At 38.7% G+C, this 25359-nt stretch overlaps 1 protein-coding gene across 1 annotated transcript in view; it reads right to left on the reverse strand.

Moving 5' to 3' along the window:
- Positions 1 to 25359, reverse strand: part of IQCA1L (IQ motif containing with AAA domain 1 like) — a 1829164-nt gene that overhangs the window by 30857 nt on the left and 1772948 nt on the right. Inside the window, exon 18 of the mRNA XM_044067599.1 lies at positions 19842 to 20080. Coding sequence (XP_043923534.1) covers positions 19842 to 20080 — 239 coding nt within the window. The remainder of the gene's footprint in view (positions 1 to 19841; positions 20081 to 25359) is intronic.

A 25359-nucleotide genomic window follows, 5' to 3' on the forward strand; every position in this document is an offset into this window, starting at 1 on the left:
GTAGAAAGACTAATTGAAGCTTATGTATTAAGTATTTGAATATACTTCTCCTTTCCTTACTATTATTCAGACCATTAACATTTATAGATAAACATTTCATACTTTTCATCTTTAAGTTTGCATAACAGTATGTACATATAGTAATGCCCATTGTGTGTGAATTAAGAAAATGGTTCAAATATTTTCTTATATACAATTTCTGTGCATTTCTGATAGACACCAAGTTATTAATAACAAAAAACTTATAAACTTGAAAATTATAATGTGAAAAAACATTAATTAATACTATGAGATAATAAACCTCTTTGTCTGACTAGTGAAACTACCCAAGAAAACCCTCTAACTCTGCCTAGTATGAGTAGGTCAGATGCTCTTTACCTCATACATTATATTAACTTATACATATATAAATACAGTGTCATACATTCAGCATATATTAAATTGTATAACTTATTCCTGATTCTATAAGTCATTCATTTAACCTTCTGAATTAGAAATAATTTGTAGGTAGCTTTTGTTTTGAAGACATCTTAAAATGAATTAATACAATTAATTAATGAATTAATTATTAGTATATTCATACTCTGTAAGTGTCTTGTGTAAATAACTTTAATCTAATCTCATAATACTATTTCAGGTGTTAATATTTTGTAGTTTGTCATTGTAAATACATCATTAGTAATAAAAAATCCAGATATTTCTAGTAGTTGTAGATCTATGTTGAAATCCTTGAATTGAATCCATTTTCTGTTCTACTTTAACATGAAGGTATAATTGTTACAAGAGTACAGAGTAATATTATAGAGTATACTAGGTGTGTACTAGGTAAAGTTACAATTAGTTAAGGCACTTAATAAAGTTTAGCAAGTACATTACAATACATATCTTGTTCAATAAACAATCTTTGCAACAGAACACAGAGCCATAACAGTTTGTAGGATAAATGCATCTATTTGTCTCAATACATATATTCCTTTGTATTGATACAACATCTCTCATTTAATTCCTTTCAAGTAATGATTTATCATTATTTATTATTATAAGGAATGTTTTGAGAGTTGTTCAATATATTAAAAGCTAAATTATTTATGTGTTTTGCAAATACTTTGTCTTAATCATCTGTTCAAGTTACACAGACATATCTCGTTATATGACACTCATTTTATTACTTGTTGCTATTGCTTCTCATGGATGATTCTGCATGGATTTAAGCTTTTTATTTAATAAACTGTGGGAATGAACTTACAAGTGTCCAGCAGTAGAGAAACTTAAATATTTAGTTTTACACAGTGACAAATTACTATGAATCTATAGATGCTCCAATAATATCTTAGTACACATTGAATCAAATGAGTTTGCTTATCTTATCACAGCGTGCATATATTTTTCTCAGACAGGTTTAACTAAGGAAGAAAAATATTTTCTTGTATCTCCCAGTTATGAGCATATAAATGTGCAGGGAAATTTATTTTGCCCAGTACTGTAATTGGTATGGGTATAAATAGTGTTAAAGCAACTACATTAAATCAAGGAAAATGTGTCAATAAATGATCAAAGTGCAAATATCATATCTTGGATATATGTAATCCCGTAGAAAAAGTTATGACCTTTTGTACAATTTTTACATAAAAATATTCTAAACTAAAATAAAAAAGGCTAGTTTTTATTTTATATAGTCAAAACACTTGACTAGGTAGATTGTTTTTCTATTATGTTTTAAAGTATTTTCTGTTAATATAATTCTGTTATTTTAAGAAATGTTTCCCATAAGTTTTCCTTACCTAACATTGTCTTGCTTCCCAGCAGTTTTATATTTCTTAATAATCTTTCTCTAGTGTGCATTTCTATGATAGTAATGCTTTGTATATGTTTATACTGTTATATAATCTCTCTTTCTTCTCTTTTCCCCTTTATTTTCTTTTACTTCACTTATATTTTGGGTATTTAGCATTAATTGTTAAGATCATCACAACCATTGCTTACAGCATCCCGTATACAGGGAAGCACAAAGTCATACAATCATCAGGTTCTGCTAAATAAAACAAGAACAATGTGAAGGCATGACACTCAGACAGTTCTGATAGCAGTAGATGCAATATATCTGACTAAAAAGAGACTAACATCACATTTAGACATGCTATGAATATATGTAGATCCATACTGGGCACACTGCAAATGCTACAATGACTACCTCTGACTGACTCCAGAAAATGAAACAACACCATTTTGCAAACTTCAATTGTACTCATTGTCCCAAAAAAGAAGTTTGTTCCCATCATAACACCAGAAACCCAATGGAATTGTCAAATTAAAAGTGGGCTTTGATTACTGAATGTCTGTAATTACAATTCAATTTAAGTTATTATGAAAAATAATATGGTATGTGTTATGGGTTTAGATCAGATATTTCTGATCTACAATTTATATGTAATACATTTCCATAACTGGGTTGATGTCATGGAACTTGACAAGGAAATTAAGTGGATTCAAATGGTATATTAGGTATGTTTTGCTTTATAGTGTTGCACTTTTATTTTATGGCTTGAAGGTGTTATAAAGCACCGGAAGTGAACTGTATGCATTCATAGTGTCATCTTAGAGCATACCTATGCATATGTGTCCTCAGCAATGAACCTGTCATCTTGTGGACTAAGCGGGAAGAAGTACTTTTGAATTCTCCAAAACAGGTAAGGCTCGTGCTGATTACTTCAAAAAGAGTGAAGATTATCTTAATGGACAACACAAATTGTTCCCAGGTCTATTTCATGCACAATGGAGAGCACAAGCCATAAAAAGCAAGTAAAAAAAAAAGAAAAAGAAAAAAGCAGATCCCTTACAAAACCTAAACTCCCCGGTGCCCAGAGTTAAAAAATAAAGCATTCACAAAACACAATACATTTATAACACAAGAGCTCTCACTACTTGGCAGACAGAGCTGCCAACATTACATATAAATGCAGTTTTAATATATATAAGGAACCTATGCAGTTATCTGAGGCACAACTCCTTGAATGCTCCATGACTATATAGCCACATCAGATAAGATATGCAATCTTATGGCTAGATATAAGGCATCAATCATTCAAGCCCAACTATTCAGTTAGTACCCATTAGTACTGATATAGTGAATACGCATATGTAGGTGCCAGAATTTAATTGTTTGATATTTATGTATTATGAAATCTATTAATGTTTAGTTTATGAATGTTTAGTCATTAACTATAGATGAATAAGTAAATAAATGTATAGATACCTGTTTTAGTAGATGATTTTCATAAAAATATGCTTTGTTGTCACATTTGAGTTATTTGTTTTGACATTGTTAAATACATGCATCTAGTATATTTATTTGTCCTTTAGTTTTTTTTTATTTTGTTTAACAGTCTTCCAGTTATTTTTTCTGCACTTCTCTTTGGTGTACTGTTTGCCCAGTCCTCTTGGGTTAAAATCTTGCTGTTGGAAAATAATTTTGTTGCTGATTCAACAGTTTCAAATATTTTTATTCCTTCTGGAAGAAAGATTATCAGTCTTCCTGGAAGTAATAAATGTGTTTTCAGTTGCTTCTGTTTTAGTGCTTTTATTAAAGGAAGGAATTATCTTCTTTTAGAGACCACTGTAGTGGAATAGTCGTTGTCAAACCTGATTAAGGTATCTTGAAATTTAATAGGTGAATTAGCCCAGGCATTTCTCAGTATAAGCTCTTTATCTTGTGTTGAGAAAAGTCTCATAATTATGGATCTTGGTTTATTTTTTGATGTAGTGGTATTTCCAGGGGCTGCTAATGATCTATGTGCACATTCAATGCCATATGAAAGTGCTTCAGGCAGTAAGTATGTCAGGTATCCAGGTAGTGAGAAAATTAATTAAGTTGTCTCCTTCACATTTCTCAGAAAGCCCATATATTTGAATGTTGTTTCTCCTTGTTCTGTTTTCTAAATCATCCATTTTTTTCTAGCAGGTGTGTATTTTGTTTTAGTAAGAACTCTATTTGATGTTCCTCTTCCATGAGTCTACAGTCCTTGTTATTTAAAGATTGCTCCATGGCTATCTCTCCTTTTTGTTGCATAAGTATTTCTTGAAGCTGTTCTATTTGCTAAGAACATTTATCTTTAAAAGTGTTCATTTTGTTGTCAATTTTATCAATTTTTAGTGACAAGTCCTGGATGCTAGTTAAGACTGATTGTAATTCTTTCTTAGGAGAAGAATCCTGTGATGAGCTTTTTAAATGACTCATTCTGAAGTGCTGATGCTGTCTATTTTATGCTGCTTAATTTGACAGGGATTTTCCAATTTCTTGTAGTAAAAAGTTCTTCTTTATATTCTCGAAGGTATTAGTAGATGGTTGATGATAAAATAATCTTCAATGTGTTCGTTATTTTTTTAAATTCCTGTCAGAAATAGTATTGAGGTAAGAGAGCTAAGAGATTATGCTACCACCAGTTGATCATCTTGCCCTGGTAGCAAACTTGATGTCATTATCCATATAAGGACAGATGACATGGGAATGAAATCCCAGCATCGAAGAGGGGATAAGAAGAATGGGGATGATAGAAAGATGACAAGTATGTAGAGTGGCATACTAGGTGCTACCTGTACATGTAGTACATGAAAACAGAATTTTTGCATAAATGTTACTAAACTGCCATGGCATAAGACAAAGGTTTTTGGCATCAGTAGGGATGGGATCAACTTAAAGTGATGCAGATTTACATTGGTATGATGCCTGAGAGGAGAACCAAAGGCCTGTTGGCCACATTCAAGTGTTTTAATAACAAATGGTTTTAATCAAGTCAAGATGAAAACACACAAAAAAAATCAGGGCAATCCTAAACTCAAAACAGGATAACAGTTAGTGATGTCATCTATACTAACTAGAGCAAGACTGGAAAAGGATCAATGATAAACAGAAACAGCAGCCGAGACTGTACTACCATCAAAACCTAACATATGGGGGGGGGGGGGCAGGCACACAAAACAAAAGCTAACTGAAACCTATTTTACACAGCCCAGTAAATCACTTTCACTAAAAATCATAGAAACATTTCCACATGATTACGGAAGTGCTACCAGCATTAAAACTTTAAAAACAAAACAACCTAGAAGAGCCTTTGCCTTCACTTCCCCCATTAAACAATCCATAAATGCAGAACTGTGGGGAAGTCAGAAAATTGACTAACTGTTATTTCACAATAACACAGTTCATTTTTGACAAAACAAATATCTCCTTCACTGTTGAAGAGCTTCAACAAAACTGGGAATATTTAAGCTGTATTGCTTCATCAGACATCAGGGGAAAGTGGCATATGTGCATAAGCCATATTTCTGTGATTATCTGTATCTATCTAGGTATATGTAAATGTATCTATAGATATACTGCCATTTGTTGTTTTGAGGTTTTAGTCAACCTCCATTTTCTCAACACAATTTGGTCAAAAAAAACAGATAGACAACAGCTGTGAAGATCTCACAGTCCTTCAGGTGAGGAACTTGCTCTTTCCCCAGCTATTGCGCAATCTTATAGTTAGTATATACAATCAGCAGGTGGTATAGAGGGGCAGTCCCCCACATGGGGGATACAAAACATAAACCTGAGTGAGATTGACAGTTAAGCGAGATAGTTAAAATATCATGCATGGGGAATATACCTCATCTTGGGTGTTGTGTGATCTCGGAGTTGGAATACATATTTAGTAGGGGTTTGTGGAGTTCAGGACAGCTTGCCTCTCTGCAAAAAAACATTTTTAATTTGCATGCTCTAAGGTTATGTCATGGAACATGCACTGTTTATTGTCATTTTTTTCAGTCTTTTTGTGTCAAAGTTAAGAACATTGCCATTCCATCATTTAGATATTTTAATGCACACTTATATAAATCAAGATACATATACACACACATGCACACACCTGGAAGTAGGTACATTCTGTTTTTTTTTTCTTTTTTTTAATTATAAAATGCTTCTTACGTTTAAAGCCTGTCAACGTTTACTTTGTCTTTGCTTCAATTGGATGATAATTCCAGATTGCTGGTCCCAACCTGTTTAGGGCCATTTCCCTTACTGCTGGTTTGAACCATGGTCTGACTAAACATTCATCTTGACTCATTCTGAGCAGGTATGCCTGTTTTCTGAGAGGGAGTTTAACTTGGAATTGAACTATGACCTAAAGTAAGCATTTTGAAAAACAGAGTGTTTAGTAAAAGGGTAGCTGTAACCCAAATTCATTGCAAACCATTATATGATTGTATGTTTGCAACCAAATATCACTGCCTGAAAATACATTGTGATTAAAAAGTTGGACTCCACAGTCTTATGAATTGCACTATGAAATGTTGGGCAAGGGAACAGATGGGTCACTTGAAGGAAATGGGAACTGGACTGGAGGAAGAAGGTGTTAATACAGAATACATAAAGAGGGAGAGCATGAACAGATGGTGGACCCAAAAGGATTGTGAAAAAACAGAGTTTCTAAATGGATACTTTGTCTCAGAAGCAAAAAACTCCCTTACCGGCCTCAGTAAGAAGCTGAGATCCCTCATAAAATTCTCCAAAGCTAGTTACAAAAGTAAAATTGCCAAAGATCCCAAAGACATCCACAAGGCATTCTATAGCTATGTCAAGAATCTAAATGGCAATACTCAGATTTGCTCTGAGCTATAACAGAATAGCATTAAATACACTGATTCCAAGGATATTGCCAATATCCTGGCAGATCGATTCAGTGCAAACTTCACCTCCCTCTCATCCCTAAAGGGCCCATCTCAATATCGAAAGATTGCCAAATTCTGGTAATAATGGCCACACAGGTAAAAAACACACTCTCCAAAGCTAAGAATACAGCATCCATGGGACCAGATGACATCCCAGGCTGTGTACTATATGAACTACAAAATTAACTGGCACCTTACCTAAGTGTCATGTTTAATCATAGCCTCACCTCAGGCTTCATGCCCACTGAGTGGCACACAGCTACAGTTTCCCACTCCACAAGGAGGGATCCACCTTGGATCCTGGGAACTACTTCCCCATCAGTCTGATGAGCCTGATCTGCAAGGCCATGGAATATATTATCATGGAACTTATGAACAAAGACATTGGCAACCTTCAAACACTGGACCCCACGCAGTTTGGGTTTGTGAAGGGCAGATCTTGTCTCCTGAACCTGATTGACTTCTTCACATCAGTCTCCAGAGCTGTGGACAAGGGTAAAGTGGTCCACACAGCCTATCTGGACCTCGCCAAGGCCTTCAAAACCATCCCCTACTCTGGAATCATAGATAAACTTACTAAGCTGGGCATTAATTCCTACATCACTCGATGGGTTGCCAACTGGCTTACTGACAGAACTCACACTGTAAAAGTAGCCGACTCCAAATCCAGCTCCAGAAAAGTGACAAGTGGAGTACCTCAGAGTTCAGTCCTGGGACCAATTTGTTTGGCATCTACTTCTCTGAAGTACAGGCCAACACTAAGGGACTCTGGCTAACAAAGTTCGCAGATGACTGCAAACTGGGAGTCATTATTGAATCCCCAAATGATGTGGATATTCTACAAAAGGCCCTTACAGAAACAGATGCTTGGTGCCAGAGCCATGGGCTCAAGCTCAATGCCAAGAAATGTATAGTTATCCCCTTTGGGAAAAAAACATGTACCCATGAATTACCACATAGGTGGCAGTACATTAAACACCGAAAGTGTGATAAGAGACTTAGGGACACAGGTGGACAGTCGTCTCACCTTCGATAACCACATCACCAGAACAGTCAGGAAATCCTTCTATGTGGCACACCTCATTACTAAGGGTTTTTCATCCAGAAAAAAGGAGGTCATTGTCCCACTGTAATCATCCCTCATTAGAACCATTTTAGAATACAATGCCCCATTTGGTATGTACCTCTCAAGACATCAGCAACAACTGGAAAGGCAGCAGAAATACCTCACTACCTCACTAAAAGAATCACAGGCCTAAAGCAGATGTCCTATGCTGACCATCTAAAAAACTCCACCTATACTCTGTCGCATATCGTCTACTCAGAGGCGATCTCTGCTTAACATATAAGGCCATGTCAAACCCAGAGCTGTTGGACATGCTACACTTAAAGAAATCCCAATCCCTCAGAGACACATGCTCCAGGGATCTAAACCTTATCATCACAATGAACAAAACATGCTGGAGGGATAGATTCCTGACCTAGACTCCCCAGACTCTGGAATAGACTGCCCATACATGTCAAGCAGAGTGCCTCTTTGGCCTTCTTCAAAAGGAACCTTAATGATTGGATGGGAGATAGTAAATTCACCCCGGGGATCATGTCAGTCACCCTGCTAGACAGGGGTCCAGTGAATTAAATACTGTGGGAAAAAATATCCAAGGAATTGTTATGGCTAGGCTTGTATAGGCCCTAGGACTGATAGCCTAGTACCAACCTTTGAACCTATGAACCTAAGAAGTCAAAAAGGAAGAGAACTGAGATTTATCAAATCTGGCAAGAAGGAAGCATGGGATAAGTGAATGATCTGAGTCCATTTCGAGAAAGAAGGCTCATGAAAGGGCTTCAAAATCTGAAGCTGCACAGGTCAATGGGGCTGCTGGAATTGTTGTTAGAATGTCTTAAGAATGAATAAGAAAAACTAGTAATAAAAGCAACTAAACCTTTTAACAAATCCTAGAAGAAAGAAACAAGTTCCCAAAGATGGGAAAAGGTTGGACATGATTCCCCTTCGTAAGACTAGAGTAAACACAAATGTGACAACTAACCTCAGGTAGAATGATGGAATCACTGCTAATAAAATGACAGTCTAGAAACCAGTGGAACAACAGATCCAAGGCAGCATAACTTTAAATGAGGGCCACCAAGTGCAATAAATGTAACACAGATCAAGAACTGGGTATTCGATGCAATGAGATATGAACAATTAGTGAGTACATCAAATAGCTCTAATGCAAGGCTGGCCTCAGATGAAATGGAGTCCAGGGCAAAGGGTCCACTGGTACTTTCCCAAATATACATATACACACAAAGCTTATATACACAAGTATTTATGCATAATGCATACATATGCATGCATAGCCATTCACAGAGAGTGTATGTGGGCATGAACGTGTATGTATATACATATATCATATTCTCAGCTTTGCCTATAATTGTTTTTAATTCTGTATCACTACTTTACTCCATGCATTCATATCAGATGAAAAACATATTACCTTTCAATCATTCAGAGCGGGATATTTATAATGGAAACATATTTTTTCATATCATCAAGCAATGCAAATAACATGTTTTTTCACTTTAATATTACAATCAGGGTAACTACTGAATGAATAAATAAATAAAATAAAAATCTTAGCCTGTTTAACAACATCCAAAGGTGACTAGACTGTCAATGTTATTCAAAACACAATCTGGAAAAATCAAATGCAAGGTGATGATCATTTATTTATTTATCCTTTATTGACCAGGTTAGTCTCACAAGGCTAGTGGTTTCTTTTCGAGGAATATACAAGGTTGTAATTATAGTACTAGGGGAAATTTGGCCAGGGCATCTGGGAACTTTCCTTACTCTTTTTGATAGGTGCCATGGGATCTTTTACATCCATCTCAGCTACCACCATCTCAGGTAGATGGGTTTTCAGTTTAACATCTCATCTGGAGGACATAAACAAACATTTTCTGTATATTCTTGGGAAAGGTGAAATACCACACTACTTATGTTTCTTATTTGTATGGTACCTATTCAACATTAACTGTTTAAAAAGGGACAAAACAGAATACAGTGCAGACCACTGACATTGCTGCCAGGGTTTGACAGCCAGAGTAGCAGAACATCAAATATGGAATTACGAATGAACAGTTTATGGGTTACTTACATTAACTAATACATCTCATCCAGACTACATTGTTCAGTATTAGTGCAGTCAAAGGTTGTAAGCCTTTTGATGAACAGTTAAGCCTCTTGGGTCACCAGTAATAAACGTCAACTACTAAAAGAAGACAAGGAAATAAACTAGGCAATAAAATGAATAAAGCAAATATGGTGAGTCATTTGCATCTAGCACAAACCTAGAGGATTTACTTAGGGAAGAACCAGAAGTAAATTGGATAATTCCACAGTTGCTAGTTTGTGAAAAGACACAGAAAGCCTTTCAGAAGTGTATAAAGAATATGCCAGAACTGAGAATGCTTCACCATGTAACAATGAAATGCTGTGCATGAAAGTGGCTGCTGTAAGGAAAAAAAATATGACCAAGCTTTTCATATGAAGAGAAAACAAGCAGTAGATACATTTAGCTGAAGTAGTTGTGCTTTTGTCAGTTTCCTAAAAAATGAGTGCTGTTTTTTCTTGTAATCCTTACAGTTTTCTGTAAATGGACACAAATGTAAAGAAATCAGTTCTGTCATATTTTTTCTTTTTGTTGCCATTTTCGACCCCACTATTTGCCATTTACCACCACCCCTAATGGCCAATCAGCTCATTTGTTGCCTATCACTGGGATAAGGATCAGCTGAGGCAGGCCATCATTCAGATGGCCCTCAGGCATTATTTGAGTGTTTTTCACTTAAGCCCTAATGTTTCCTACAGACACTTGGCTCACTTGCAGAGGGATGTGCAATGGACTTACATTTCTCTTTGCAAAGGACTTTACCAACAAGCATTCCCGTCCTCTTCCCTCATGCACAGAAATTGTTTTTTCCAGTCTCACTTAGAGAAACTGGACTCCTGTATGTGTCCTCTGAGAATCTGCAACCACCACTCAGAAGGGGTGAGCAGGTCATGCCTCTTCATTCCTCCCCCTCCATTCTTGCCTGCCTTCTGCACCGCATGGACTGATATTTAAACACCAATCACCAGCACACCTCTCAATTTCTTAGTGCAAAACATCTGGACAAAGCCAAAAATAATGGGTGAACAAAGTTCCAAAATCAGGGACAGATTTTAATTATTGTTCTTATACACTTAGAAAGTAACTAAAAGAACAGGTTTTGCATTAACAAGATTTTTTTGAAAGATATGAAGTCTGAAACGCAAATGGCTGTCATTATTTGGTGACATCAGTCCACAATGATTTGCCAGAAAGTCACAGATTTTATGAGGAAAAGATCAAAAATGTGAGGGAAAAATATGGTCATTTTACAAAAATCAGGACATTTGAGTGGTATAATCACATGGATTGTGTGACACCCCTGAACTGGCCCAGTAATCAAGGAGCCTCAATCTGCACCACTAGCACCAGTGAGGGAAGTGCACATTGGGAGGATGACAAGTACACACACAGTAAAGTACAATTTCCCTTAAGAGCAGACAGAGATCACAGTCAGTCTGGGTGAGGTTTCTCCCTCTCTCTCCAGATCACCAATAAGACTGCCCATTGGCACAGCTATAGAGTTATGATCTCAGCCGAGTGGTCAAGCCAAAACATCCAGCACCCTCTCTGTCCAACCAGTACTTTGTGTCCCTAGCCAAGTAGCTGACAAACACACATTTTGAGATTTGATTTATATACACACAGACACTCCTAGGGAAGGTTGGTACAGGTTTACTAGCTATGTCCCCTTCTGCCCAGACTATAAGGTAGTTATCACTGCCAGCAATCACTACTTATCAGCTACTCTAAGGCCCTTACAAAGGGTGCCCAATCCTACTGTGTAATGTTACTATTATCCAACTGGTAAGTGTGACCAACAGCAAGGCTATTTAAGAGTGGCCTGTACAGTGTCACCAAATACATATGCAAGTACTCTAAGAGCTTAAATATATCTAAACAAACCAGCCACAATTAAAAAGTTTAAATATATTTAATAATAAATAATAACAACAGAAAATAATACTCAATAACTCAACACAGTGACAACAGAGTTCAGAATCACAGGAAATATTTTAAAACAACATAGCAGGTTAGTCTCACACAAATACAGAAGACATCCAAACTAATCTTTACTGAATTCCTATCTATATCTAAGAGATACTATGCCATAAATGATTTACTTACAGAGCAAGAAAAGTGTTGATGAGAGGATGTTGTCAGATCCAAAGACAAATACAAAATGCACAGATTCACTCACTGATACAGTTTTCAGACATTTCTGTTGGGTTATCTCAGTTTACGTCATTATTTGTCACCTCTGCCTTCAGTTCCCAGGCTAACAGAAACTTAAAATTTAACACATCTGTGTCAGTAATACTTATCTCTCAGAAATTTGCCTGGAACTGGAAGTCGTAAAACAGTTAAACACTTTTACATTTGAAACCTGTAATTATTTCTGTTTCCAGACAATAAAAAGAACTTCTAGCTGCAGACATTCTGTCTCCTAGCTGAGATAAACACCATTGTAAAACTCTTTGCTTTTCTTGAGGGCTTGCAAGTTAAGTCTGTATGTTCCAGCCTTTACCATCAAAACATTCATTTGCATAGGCATATAGTTTATGCACATTTCTGCTCTTTTCCAGCAGGGTACACTGTAGTTATATTCTTGAAGCTCAGCACATAAGATACAGTTCTCTTGCATTGGTAAGACAAGCCTATGGATCATATTAATATTCAAAAATGACATATGATTATTTACAAAAGTCCAGATAGCTGGGCTGGCAGTGTCACATTTCTATATAAACCATATTAATATTTTCAGTTGACATATAATTATTTACAAAACTCTAGCTAGCTGGGCTGGCAGCCTTTCGCTTTGTCATAGATTGCATTAAGGTTTATATCCCCCTGCTTTCTGGAGCCAGACTAGTTCTGCCATATTATTCTGCTTTTTCCCAAATATATCATGTTCCTACAAATTTAAACAGAACAATAAAATCACAGCCATCTACCATCCATTTTCTAATATCTAACTTCATATATCACAAGACCACTGGGATACTGGAATCTATCCTAGCAGACCATAAATCACACTCCCAAAATGAAAACTATGTCATATCAATGAAATATATGAGGCACAGGGGTTGGATATCACTTTTGTTTCTATGACAGAGTTCTCTTCAAACTATCTGGAGATATACAGAGCTATGTATATTTTTCTGGCACTTCAGAGTTGTGTACTGCTAATTGTTGCTTGACTAATTTTATATCATTGCTGGCTGACTTCAAAGTTGTGCACTGTTATTTTTGTTTCACTGTATAGTTTTTCAGATCTCTGCTGACGGTGTTGTTTTTCCCCTACCTATTCCTGTCTTGTTATTTAAATTTGGAGGCTTTTGCAGTTGCCACTTGATCTAGGACACTTCCCCCAGTCCCATCTCTTCTACCTAATACACTCCTTCTGCACTTGTTTTAGTCATTTTTAATTTAATTGCATTTTTTAAACTGTTTGGTCTAACATTGCTACATACTCAAGTGTGCTAGCTTGCACTGCATTTGCATTGTTTTTACTGCTGTTTTAGCTACTTTTCTGTATAAACAATATATATCTAATCCTGTTTCCTAACTTTCCTGTAACTAGTGTAGTCCAGATTCAGATTTGCTGTATCTAGGACTGTATTTAAGCTTCTAAACCCCCCCCCTCCAAGCTTTTTGTGTTGGAGGGAAGCCTTCTAGCTTATCAGTGGGAGTGGTAAGCACTAGGTAACCTATCTACCACATAAGGAGTGATTCTGGCCCAGAAATTGTAGTTATTGGCTGTTTGGGCAATTTTTCTATCTCTCTCAACTTTCTGATTTAAAAGCCCGCATTTGCACTTGTTTCCCCCCTTTTCTGTAACTAGTTTAGCCCAGATACAGATTCTTAGTTTTAGCACTTGAATTTGCTTATTCGTGATCAGCACTTGTTCAGACCTTGTTGTAAGCACTAAATAACCTTCTAATTTCTACAGCACTCAATCTTCCACATTACCTAGAGAAAAACAGTTTTGGTACTTACTTTCCTCACTTGCTTAGAGAAAAACAGCTCTTGTACTCACTTTCCTCACTTATCTAGAGGAAAACAGTTTTTTATTCAGGCATGTCCAAGGGTCAGCTCCCAGTGTTCTCTCCTGTCTATCTGATGAATCTGGGCATCTTGGGGCAATGTAGAAATTGCCTCATGTACACAGACAACCCTCTCCTCCTACCACCCAACACTACAACCTGTGAGTGATGCACTTATCTAGCCAAACTGGAGGCAAAGCTCTCTCCAACCAAGACTGAACTTGACAGTCAAGAGGAGAAGGTAAACACTTGCACCACACCACACTCATCACATAGTCTCACTAAATCTACACCACCAAAATCCACACATAGAAACACAAAAACATTCACGGAGGCTCTCAGTAATAATCTGCTCAAGCAGCAGAGACCTCCAAAGCAGAAATGCAAGCAACCTCCACCCCCCCAACACAATCCAAATGACACATAGCCCGCAGACTCAGTGTGCCACTCAACCACAGCCAATAAGGCAAAACAATGTACCCAACACACTAGCCATAGATGACTCTATAGTCAGGCACACTGATGTCCCACTCACCAGGCTAAACATGGAGAAGTTTACTGCCAGTTGCCTGTCAGGTGCCAGGATCTGCCACATAACCCACACACTCAGGTCACTCCACAACAAGTACAAATATGACTCTGTCATTGCCATTGCTGTTGTGAATGACCTGAGACATACCTCCCTGGACTATATGAAAAGAGACATGGAAGAGCTCTCCAATCTTGTAGCCCAGGCAGGTATGACGCTAGCCCTGAGTAGCATTCTGCCATCACCCAGAATGATACCGCAGTACAAGGACAAAATGATTGACTTCAACAATTGGCTAAGCTTCTGGTATCATTCTAAAGGGATCCAGTATCTGTCTGCCTGGGATGACATGGTCGACAGACCACGGTGCTTTGCCAGAGATGGTCTGTACCTGTCACCCCTGGGATTCCTGATACTGGCTAAGGTTCTTGCCGCTCCTATAGTGCCTTTTTTAGGCAAGGTTCAAATGACAAATTCACCACTGTAACAGGAACAGGCAAGCAAAAACTGAGGGTGATGCTACTCAATGCTAGAAGTCTAAATCTCAAAATGCACTCACTTGAGGCACTCCTTAAAATGGAGAACATCAATATCTGTGCAGTGACTGAGACCTGGTTCAAGGCTCCAGAGAGCACCCCTGCACTACCAGGCTATAACTCATACCACACTTTTCGGCCATGTAACCTAGACCGGAACAACAAAGGTGGAGGTGTGTCCATATTCATTAAAGATATCCACACTTCCACGCTAGTTGTTCATAGGTTCATAGGTTCATAGGTTGGTACTAGGCTATCAGCCCTAGGGCCTATACAAGCCTAGCCATAACAATTCCCTGGCTATTTCTTCCCACATTATTTACTTTCCTGGACCCCTGTCTAGCAGGGCGACTGACGTGATCCCTGGGGTGAATTTCCTTTCTCCCATCCAATCGTCAAGGTTCCTCTTGAAGAGGTCCAAAGAGGCACTCTGCTTGACATGTATGGGCAATCTATTCCAGAGTCTGGGGAGTCTCTGGGTCAGGAACCTATCCCTCCAGCATGTTTTGTTTATTGTGATGCCAAGGTTTAGATCCCTGGAGTGTGTAGCTCTGAGGGATTGGGATTTCTTTAAGTGTAGCATGTCCAACAGCTCTGGGTTTGACATGGCCTTGTATGTTAAGCAGAGATCGCCTCTGAGTAGACGATATGTGACAGAGTATAGCTGGAGTTTTTAAGGCGGTCAGCGTAGGGCATCTGCTTTAGGCCTGTGATTCTTTTAGTGAGGTATTTCTGAGGCCTTTCCAGTTGTTGCAGATGTCTTGAGAGGTACATACCAAATGGGGCGTTGTATTCTATAATGGGTCTAATGAGGGATGAGTACAGTGGGACGATGACCTCCTTTTTCTGGATGAAAAGCCCTTCGTGATGAGGTGTGCCACATAGAAGGATTTCCTGACTGTTGTGGCTATGTGGTTATCGAAGGTGAGACCACTGTCCACCTGTGTCCCTAAGTCTCTTATCACACTTTCTGTGTTTAGTGTACTGCCACCTATATGGTAATTCATGGATACATGTTTTTTCCCAAAGGGGATAACAATACATTTCTTGGCATTGAGCTTGAGCCCATGGCTCTGGCACCAAGCATCTGTTTCTGTAAGGCCCTTTTGTAGAGTATCCACATCATTTGGGGATTCAATAATGGCTCCCAGTTTGCAATCATTCAGAATAATGCAGCCGAGGTTATCCAAGTGCAACTAACTCTGGGCAAAACTGCAATCCAAATTGTAGCTTGCTACAGATCCCCCACCATGCCCCAGGATTCCTACTCCTCTTTTCTTGATGTACTGAAAAATATTACAGTTCAACCAAACACCCTAATAATGGGTAATTTCAACTACCCCACCATTAACTGAGAAAACTACTCATGTACCAACTTCTTCGCTCAATGCTTTCTGGAATTCATAAACTCCAATACCCTGGATCAACTTATCCACACTCCCACCAGGGGCAACAATATCCTAGATCTAGTCATTACCAACATGAGTGACCGGAGTTCCACACCTGAAGTCAATGCCTCATTGGTCCGATCCGACCATAAGCTAATTACCCTAAATATCCACATACTGCCCCCCCCCCCATTAAGGAAACCACGGTAAAAAAATTCTCCAAAGCCAACTTCATGCTTCTTAAGACAGAAGTGGTGAACTTTATGACACCCATTCAGATGGACAATACAGTTATGACTACTGAATCCTACACAATTGTACTTTATAAGCACTTACACGAGTGCATGGATCGTGCTATCCCAAACAGAACCAAGACGCTATCCTCCAAAAAAAGTAAGCCAATCTGGTGGTCCCCTGCCATAAACAAACTGTACAACAGAAGGAAGAAACTGTTGCAAAAGAGAGCAAAATCCCATGAGTGGAAGAGCTCCCTGGTCAGCCTCAGTAAGAAGCTGCGATCCCAGATAAAATCCTCCACAGCTAGTTATGAAAACAAAATCACAACTGATTCTAAAGACAACCACAAAGCATTCTATAGCTATGTCAAGAATCTCAATGGCAACACTCAGATCTGCTCTGAGTTACAGCACAATGGCACTAAATATACAGACCCAATTGATATTGCCAACATCCTGGCAGATAGGTTCAGTGCTAACTTTACCCCCCTCTCACCCCCTAAAGAGCCCATCTCTATACCAGAAGAATGCAAAGTTCCTGTAATCATGACTGCACAGGTAAAAACCACACTCTCCAAAGCCAAGAACACAGCATCCATGGGACCAGACAACATCCCAGGCTGCGTTCTACATGAACTACAGAACAAACTGGCACCCCACCTAAGTACCATGTTCATGTCATAGCCTCACCTCTGGCTTTGTGCCCGCTGAATGGTGCACACCAATGGTTATCCCACTCCACAAGGGCGGAGCCAGCACAGACCCCAGGAACTACCGCCCCATTTGCCTGACGAGCCTGGTAGGCAAGGCCATGGAACGTATCATCATGGAACTTAGAAACAAGGACATTGGTAATCTCCAAACACTGGACCCCACCCAGTTCAGGTTTGTAAAAGGTAGATCATGTCTCCTAAACCTGATAGACTTCTTTGAAGCAGTCACCAAAGCCGTAGACGAGGGTAAGGTGGTTCATACAGCCTATCTAGATCTTGCCAAGGCTTTTGACACCATCCCCCACTCTGGAATTGTAGATAAACTCACTAAACTTCTTTGAAGCAGTCACCAAAGTCGTAGACGAGGGTAAGGAGGTTCATACAGCCTATCTAGATCTTGCCAAGGCTTTTGACACCATCCCCCACTCTGGAATTGTAGATAAACTCACTAAACTAGGTATAAATCCTTATATCACAAGATGGGTTGCCAACTGGCTCACTGACAGAACCCACTAGTGAAAGTAGCAGACTCCAAATCTGACTTCAGACCAGTGACAAGTGGAGTACCACAGGGTTCAGTCCTGAGTCCTCTCCTGTTTGGTATCTACTTCTCTGAAGTACAGGCTAACACAGAAGGTCTTTGGCTGATGAAGTTCACAGATGACTGCAAACTAGAAGCCATAATTGAAACTCATAACAATGTGGGCATCCTACAAAAGGGCCTCTCTGAGACAAATGCCTGGTGTTAAAGCCATGGCCTCAAGCTTAATGCCAAAAAGTGCATTGTCATCCCCTTTGGTAAAAACTCTGTACCCATGAACTACAACATAGGCGGTAGTCTACTTAACACCGAAAGTGTGATAGGAGATCTTGGGACACAGGTGGACAGTAGTCTCTCTTTTGATAATCACATCGCCACAGTAGTCAGGAAATCCTTCTACATGGCACACCTCATCACAAAAAGTTTCTCATCCAGAAAAAAAGAGGTCATTCCTCCCCTCTACTCATCACTCATTAGACCCATTATAGAGTACAATACCCCTTTTGGTATGTACCCCACAAGACATCTACAACAACTGGAAAGGCCATAGAAATACCTCACAAAGAGGATTACCGGCCTCAAACAGATGCCCTATGCAGACCGTCTCAGAAAACTCCAGCTTTACTCCATCACATATCGCCTACTCAGAGGTACTCTCTGCCTAACATACAAAGCTATGTCAAACCCAGAGCTGTTGGACATGCTCCACTTAAAGAAATCCCAATCCCTCCAAGCTACACACTCTAGGGACCTAAACCTTGTCACCACAATAAAACGAACATGCCAGAGGGATAGATTCCTGTCCCAGAGACTTCCCATACTCTGGAATAAACTACCTGTCTATATCAAACAAAGGTCCTCATTAGCACTCTTCAAGAAAAATCTTGATGATTGGATGGGAAATAGGAAATTCACCTCAGGGATAACTTCTGTGGCTCTGCCCAACAGTGGCAGAGGAAAATAATTTTCTTGGGTGGCAAAAGCCAGGGTACCTTTTTGGCGGGGCTTGTATAGGCTCTAGGGCCAATAGCCTAGTACCTACCTATGAACCTATGAATAAATGGGAGGTTGTACTTTGTTATCTCATTTGCAGCTTTACTGTTTGTATGATAGCTTTCACAAACTCATTTGGAATAAAACAAAATAAATAAAAAAAATATATTATACCATGATCCCCCCAAAACGTGCACGCTGATTGGCCAGCGTGCCCGTTGTAAATCGAGTTATACTAATGGAAAAAGGTCCGGTTGCCCGGACTTTTTTCCATTAGTATAACTCGTTTTTTTTAAACACTGTCTCGCTATGTTAAATGGGTTTAACATAGCGAGACAGCTTTAAAATAAGCAACGGAGATCTCCGTTGCTTATTTTAAAGCTGTCTCGCCATGTTAAACCCATTTAACATAGCGAGCAGTGTTTAAAAAGCAACGGAGAAAGCAAGATCTCCGTTGCTTTTAGTCTCGCTATGTTAAATGAGTTTAACATAGCGAGACAGTAAAATAAGCAACGGAGATGTCCGTTGCTTATTTTAAACTGTCTCGCTATGTTAAACTCATTTAACATAGCGAGACACTAAAAAGCAACGGAAATCTTCCTTTCTCCGTTGCTTTTGCCACAGCTCTGATGTGCTGCGCAGGCGCGCAGTACATCAGAACTGCCGCGGATGCCAAGATATCTGCGGAAGGGCAGTAAACAGGCATTATACTATGCCATTATTTAAGAAAAGTAATAGTTTCTTTTCTTAAATAATGTCATATAATAGCAATAACCACTTCTGGGTGTGGGTAATGCTAAATTTACCACGGTTGGCTTTTGGTCCTCGGGCGCCTCGGGACCAAACCACGCCAACCGTGGGTAAATTTAGCATTACCCACACCCAGGCGTGGGTTATTGCTATAATAATATATAACCTATGGGTCTCACAAATACTGGTATGTATTATTTCACTTTCATATGCATATTATTCAGAAATGTATCACATTAATTCACTTACTTTTAATTCCTCCTCCTCTTCTTTAAAGATAGGGTCAACTTTTGCAAGAGGGGCCAGAAATTCCACCGTCTTTAGTGGTTTCTTAGGCAGCATTTCGATACGTCGTTCTGTGAGGACAGATTTCACCACATCAACTATGCGACCCTGTGTATACCCATCAGAAATCTTTGCCAGTGAGCTGAAGTCCAGTGCAGGTGTGACGACTCCACCATATCGCTTGATCAAGCTTTTCCAGATCACTGTGGGACACAGAGGGTAAAGGTTATTTATCCACATTATGAGATTCTGGTGTTTGCTCTGTTATATCCAGTCATTGATAGTTATGCTGCCATGCTGGATTGCTAACCTCCTTTTCAACAAAATAAAGAAATAAAACATCTCTGCAAAACTAATTACATCTGTTTTAACCAGTCTACCAATAGCCATGATGTCTTGTTCTGAAAGAAAACCTAGAATGTTTAGTGTTGCGTTAAGCATGCAAATCCAAGATTTATAGTTAAGTAGATGCAACAGTTTATGTCATCATCATTCAACATTCCAACCTAACACAAAAAGCACCATCTAGTAAACAGCATTAGATTGATGGAATATTCCACAAAAAATGGCACTTGAAGTCTGTTAATTGACAAAAGCACTTATGTTAATTAATGTGGATCAAAGAAACCTTTCAATTGGTGATCATTTGGTGTTACCTTAGAATCTACTGCAGTTTTTTATTGGCTGTTTTTTAGATTTCATACTTTTATCTCTTACACCAGATAACGTTTATGCCACTCATGACTTATCCTGTGGTGGTTTACATCAGGGTAAAGGCTGACACTTTAATTAGTTGCCTTTAGGACAGTTTAAGAGTTTATTAAAGGAAGGTAATTGAATGGATCTGGTGCTTTTCAGACCAATATGTTGGAATAATGTTCATATTTTAGCACTTGCCAGGCTACATACAGCTGCTATCTTTAGAGGTGGGCAGCTATTCATAGACTAGTACTAAGCTAACTGCCCTTGCGAGCCATTTTAAGCTTAGCTAATTATCCCTTGTGAGACTCAAACCCTGCACCTTGTGTTTGTAAGGCAAACACCTTAACCATTAGGCCACCCTTCCAACCCCGGTAGCAAGAAATGCCATAATAAGGCAAACTGCAGCTGTATGTATTGTTTGCATTACTCCCCCCACACACAGTGACTACAGGAAGGCAGCACCATATGAGTACAGCCTACTAAGCAAAACCATGGTTATTAGGTGCCTTTCTAGCTTTCTAGATAGTATTTGTTGACTTTATACTACAGCAAAATTAAATACCGCACTAACCATTTTCATATGGGCCTATGATGCGATAAATGAAAAACAGCAGCAGAAACTGAACGTGTGCAACTTCTATAATCCATATGATTTCAGTATTTAAACAATGTCTGGAATATTTTTGGTTATAATGAATACCTTTATATCAAGTTATATAATTTTTCATGCTAGTCTTTAATAGGTTTTTATCTCATTAGAGGGTTAATTTGATGTTTTTCTAGTCTGCTTACAGTTTTCATACATGCCAAATTTTATATACTTGTTCTTTGATTTCCCTATTCATGACACTACAGACAAAAATGAAGTTTAGTTGTGTTACTGATTTCTTTTGGGATTTTGTTTCCACATCTGCTATTCACAAACATTTTGTAGAAATGTCAAAAATTAATCCTCTTGTCTTAGTATGTTTACTTTCTGTGGTGAATACCTGATTTGCATTCCTTGTTGCTTATAAGTGCTTTTGAAACACTAGATGCAGTACAATAAAATCCTAAATTAAACACTGGATTCCACAAACCACATTTTTTATTCAGAATTTTGAACTAAATATCACTGGACCTGCAGTAATTTAAATAACATATATCCCAGAGTATAATTTTACATCATTATGTTGTTTGCACCTCACTTCATGTTTTAAATATCTAGTGGCATTTAGAACACAGCTGTGGTTGAAGCACTCCTCTGTTGTTCAATGACTCCTTCATCTGATACCACCCCTTGGTCCTTTGATGTTCATTCTGTGGGTGTGGTATCTATCATAGCACTATGTCTGTTGTCAGTAATGTGTTGGTATTCCCTGCCCCAATACTATGATCTTACTAGATGCATTCCTAGCACATATGGTCATAAGTGTTCACTCAAGGTTACTTATATCTCAAGAATCTCATCTATACAATTGAAAAAAAGAGTGAGTCTCCTTAAAAAAGACCAAAAAAACTGAAGGACCAGATGGACCAGGCTAGAGGGATGCCAAAATGAGAGGGGGGGGGGTACTGAAGAATATCACAGAATTTAAAAGAATGGCTAAGAGAGGATGGGATGATTTGAATGTAGAAATGGAATGTGGGTTCTGGAGTAGTAAAACCTGAAGAACCTACACAGAGTAGAAAAACAAAGGAAAGATGCAAAAGCATTTGCAAAGCAGACAGAAGGGAAGGGCACAGAGAATGAAAAACAGAGAAACAAGTTATAAATGAAGCAAACAGTCCAAGGAGCTTTCTTTTATCGTCTTTTCTTTTACAGTTGGTGTGGAGAAATGAATCATGAGAAAATTAGTTTGAGTGAAAATTGTGACATGTCTGATACAAGACAAACCAAATCAAACCTTGTTAAAAGTGGGTACAAAACAATTTTATAAATGAGGATTCATGACTGCACATCAGAGAAACAATAATCAAATCCCACAACATAAAACAGTCAACATCAATCCAACAAGTTAATTTGTGTCTTTCGGCTTTTCCCGGTTAGGGGTCGCCACAGCGGAACTCCGGTCCGCTAATGATTGGTAGTAGATTTTTACATACTGGCTTGCCGGGCCTAACGCACAACCTTCAACGAAGGAACGCCCATTCACGCATGTCGCTACACAGAAGACGCTCTAACTGAGAATCGAACGGGCACCGTCTAACTGTGAGGCGACAACGCTACCGCAGCACCACCACCGCAGTACAATCCAACAAATTAATAATCACTGAAAATGAACATTTTCTGCAAGCAGACAAGTTCAGTCTTCATTCCTCTTCTGGGAAATAATATCAGCAACAATATAGCATGTTTGTACAAGTCTGGGAAAAGAGTAAATAGAATAGAAAGAAAAAAACTGTTTTGCTCCTAATTTGTAGTATTATATCAATGAAATTAGAGTTACTGAACTGCATCTGCAGTTCAAAAATCAAACACAGCATCCAATATTTCATGAACCCCATATCTCTTTATTAAAACACAATGAAGTTTGTCTTCGCCACAAATGTCGAAAGTGGCACAAGAGAAAAATCCCATAAAATAGCAATGTTTGCTGTAACACTTTTGTGTTTGTACATATGAGGAAATGACATACTCTCTTATATTAGATGCCATTGTCTGAGGACAAGAGATAAAACAGTGGAGGTTAGTATTCATACAGAAATACACAAAGAAATTCTGCTGATAGTTTATCAGGAAGGTGAAAAATTCATTAGCTTTCCTTGAGGTGCTGCTAGTTTCCTGTTTGAAAAAAACAAATAAAGATGTGTCCTAGTGCATCACAATCACCACTGTTTTTGCAAAACACAGCTACACCCAGGTGGGAGCATCACAGAATGCTTAGCATGATTGAGGCAGGCCAAGAAATACAGCAGGCAACATAGTATGGTTTACCATCAAATGGTCGACAGTAACATGCTCGACAGCCACCTCCTCGATCATGGTAGGAGCGACTGTCGTAATGTCGACGTTCATTTGTACGTCAGTTTAAAAGGACGTACACTGGCAGGGAGTTTCAGCATGTATTTCAATGGGAGATTTCCACCTTAAGGTCGACAGAATTTGTCGACGTTGCTGCATTTATCATACAACCTACTTCATATTCATGAGTCAACGCTATTTGTCGTGGAAATCACCGTTCGTGAATGTGAGTTTCGTCCTTTTGATAGTAAACCAATTAGTATACAGATGACAGTATAGATTATACAAAAATGAGCAACATTATTGAAATAAGGGCAAGCAAAATGCAAAAAATGATAAACAACATAGCAGAGGGATTCAAAAAGTATATATTTTGTATGACCACATGATACTGGTAGAGATGGTGATTATAGTAAAATTTCTGGAGTTATTGAAGAGTGATGGAGAAAACATGTACGGGATGCATTACTAAATATGCATATGCTAGAGGCTGTCATTACTGCTGGTAGTCATGGAGGTGCATGTTATCATCCTCCCTACCACAGAGTTATCCATCTGTAGCTATGCCCTCCACATCACAGAAATAGTAGCCCACAACCATGTGGACAGAGGCACTATACAGAAGCTGGTTGAGATCTGTCTTCCCAATATTCAGGTTTGTGGGATGTGTGAAATACTCATTCCTGTGGACATCAAGGTATATATAACATGGAGAATATTAGCTACAGGGACTTTTCAGAGAACAGTTGGTGACATGGTGCGTATATCCCAGGCATCTGCCTCATAGGTTCATAGGTTCATACTTGCATACTAGGCTAATGACCACAAGTGCCCTTTTAAGTCTAGGCATGCATCCCATATCTCTGAAAAGTTCTGATAAGTGTAAGCATGGGCTTGGGAGATAAAACATTTATAGGGTGCCTGTGTCCATTAGAGACATAGGTGCCAAATCAGGGATGGATTTCCTGTTCTCCATGCAATTGTCCAAGTTATACTTGAACTGAGTTAGGGAGGAACTCTGCTTCACATAGATATGGAACCTGTTTTACAGATGGGGTAGTCTCTGGAATACATACTTGTGTATCCAGCAGGTCCTATTTGTATCACAGGCGAGTGTGAGTCTTTAGAATGAGTAACTCCAGTGCTGTTTTTTTTTGGATATGCAGGAGGTACATCAGAGTGGGGTCTGGCAATGCCCTGTATGCCAGGTATAGCTCTCCCCTCAACCACCTGTAGGCAACAGAATATATGTATAGGGTTTCGAGGCGGTCTGCACAGGACATGTTACTTATGCCCTGTATTCTTTTAGTGAGGAAACTCTGTGGATATTCCAATTGCTGGATGTGCCTGGTTAGATACATACCAAAGGAGGCATTGTAGTTAATGATAGATCTAATGAATGTTGAATACAGTGGAACAATGATCCCTTGGACATAGATGCCAAACCTTTGTTTATATGTCACACAACATAGAATGATTTCCTTACCACTGTAGACACACGATGGTCAAAGGCTAGATTACCGTCTATGTATGTCTCCAAGTGCCTGACTACTGGGCTGGCTCTTAGCGGATTGTTGTCAATATGATAGTTACCAGTGGTGGATGACTTCCCAAAGGATATTACTGTGCATTTATTGGTATTTAGTTTTGCCCATGGTTTTGACAGAAGTTATTTGTCCATGCCAGCCCTTCCCAGAGAACATTAGTGCGGGTAGTGGATTCTATGACTGCTCCTAATTTGCAGTCATCTGCAACTTTGGTCACCCAGAGGCCCTTGACATTGGTCTTGACTTCAGTGAAGTAAATGCCAAAAAGGACCAGTCCCTGGACAGATCC

This window comes from Protopterus annectens, chromosome 3.part1 (assembly GCF_019279795.1).
Source record: "Protopterus annectens isolate FY-2018-M chromosome 3.part1, PAN1.0, whole genome shotgun sequence".
Classification (NCBI taxonomy): domain Eukaryota; kingdom Metazoa; phylum Chordata; order Ceratodontiformes; family Protopteridae; genus Protopterus; species Protopterus annectens.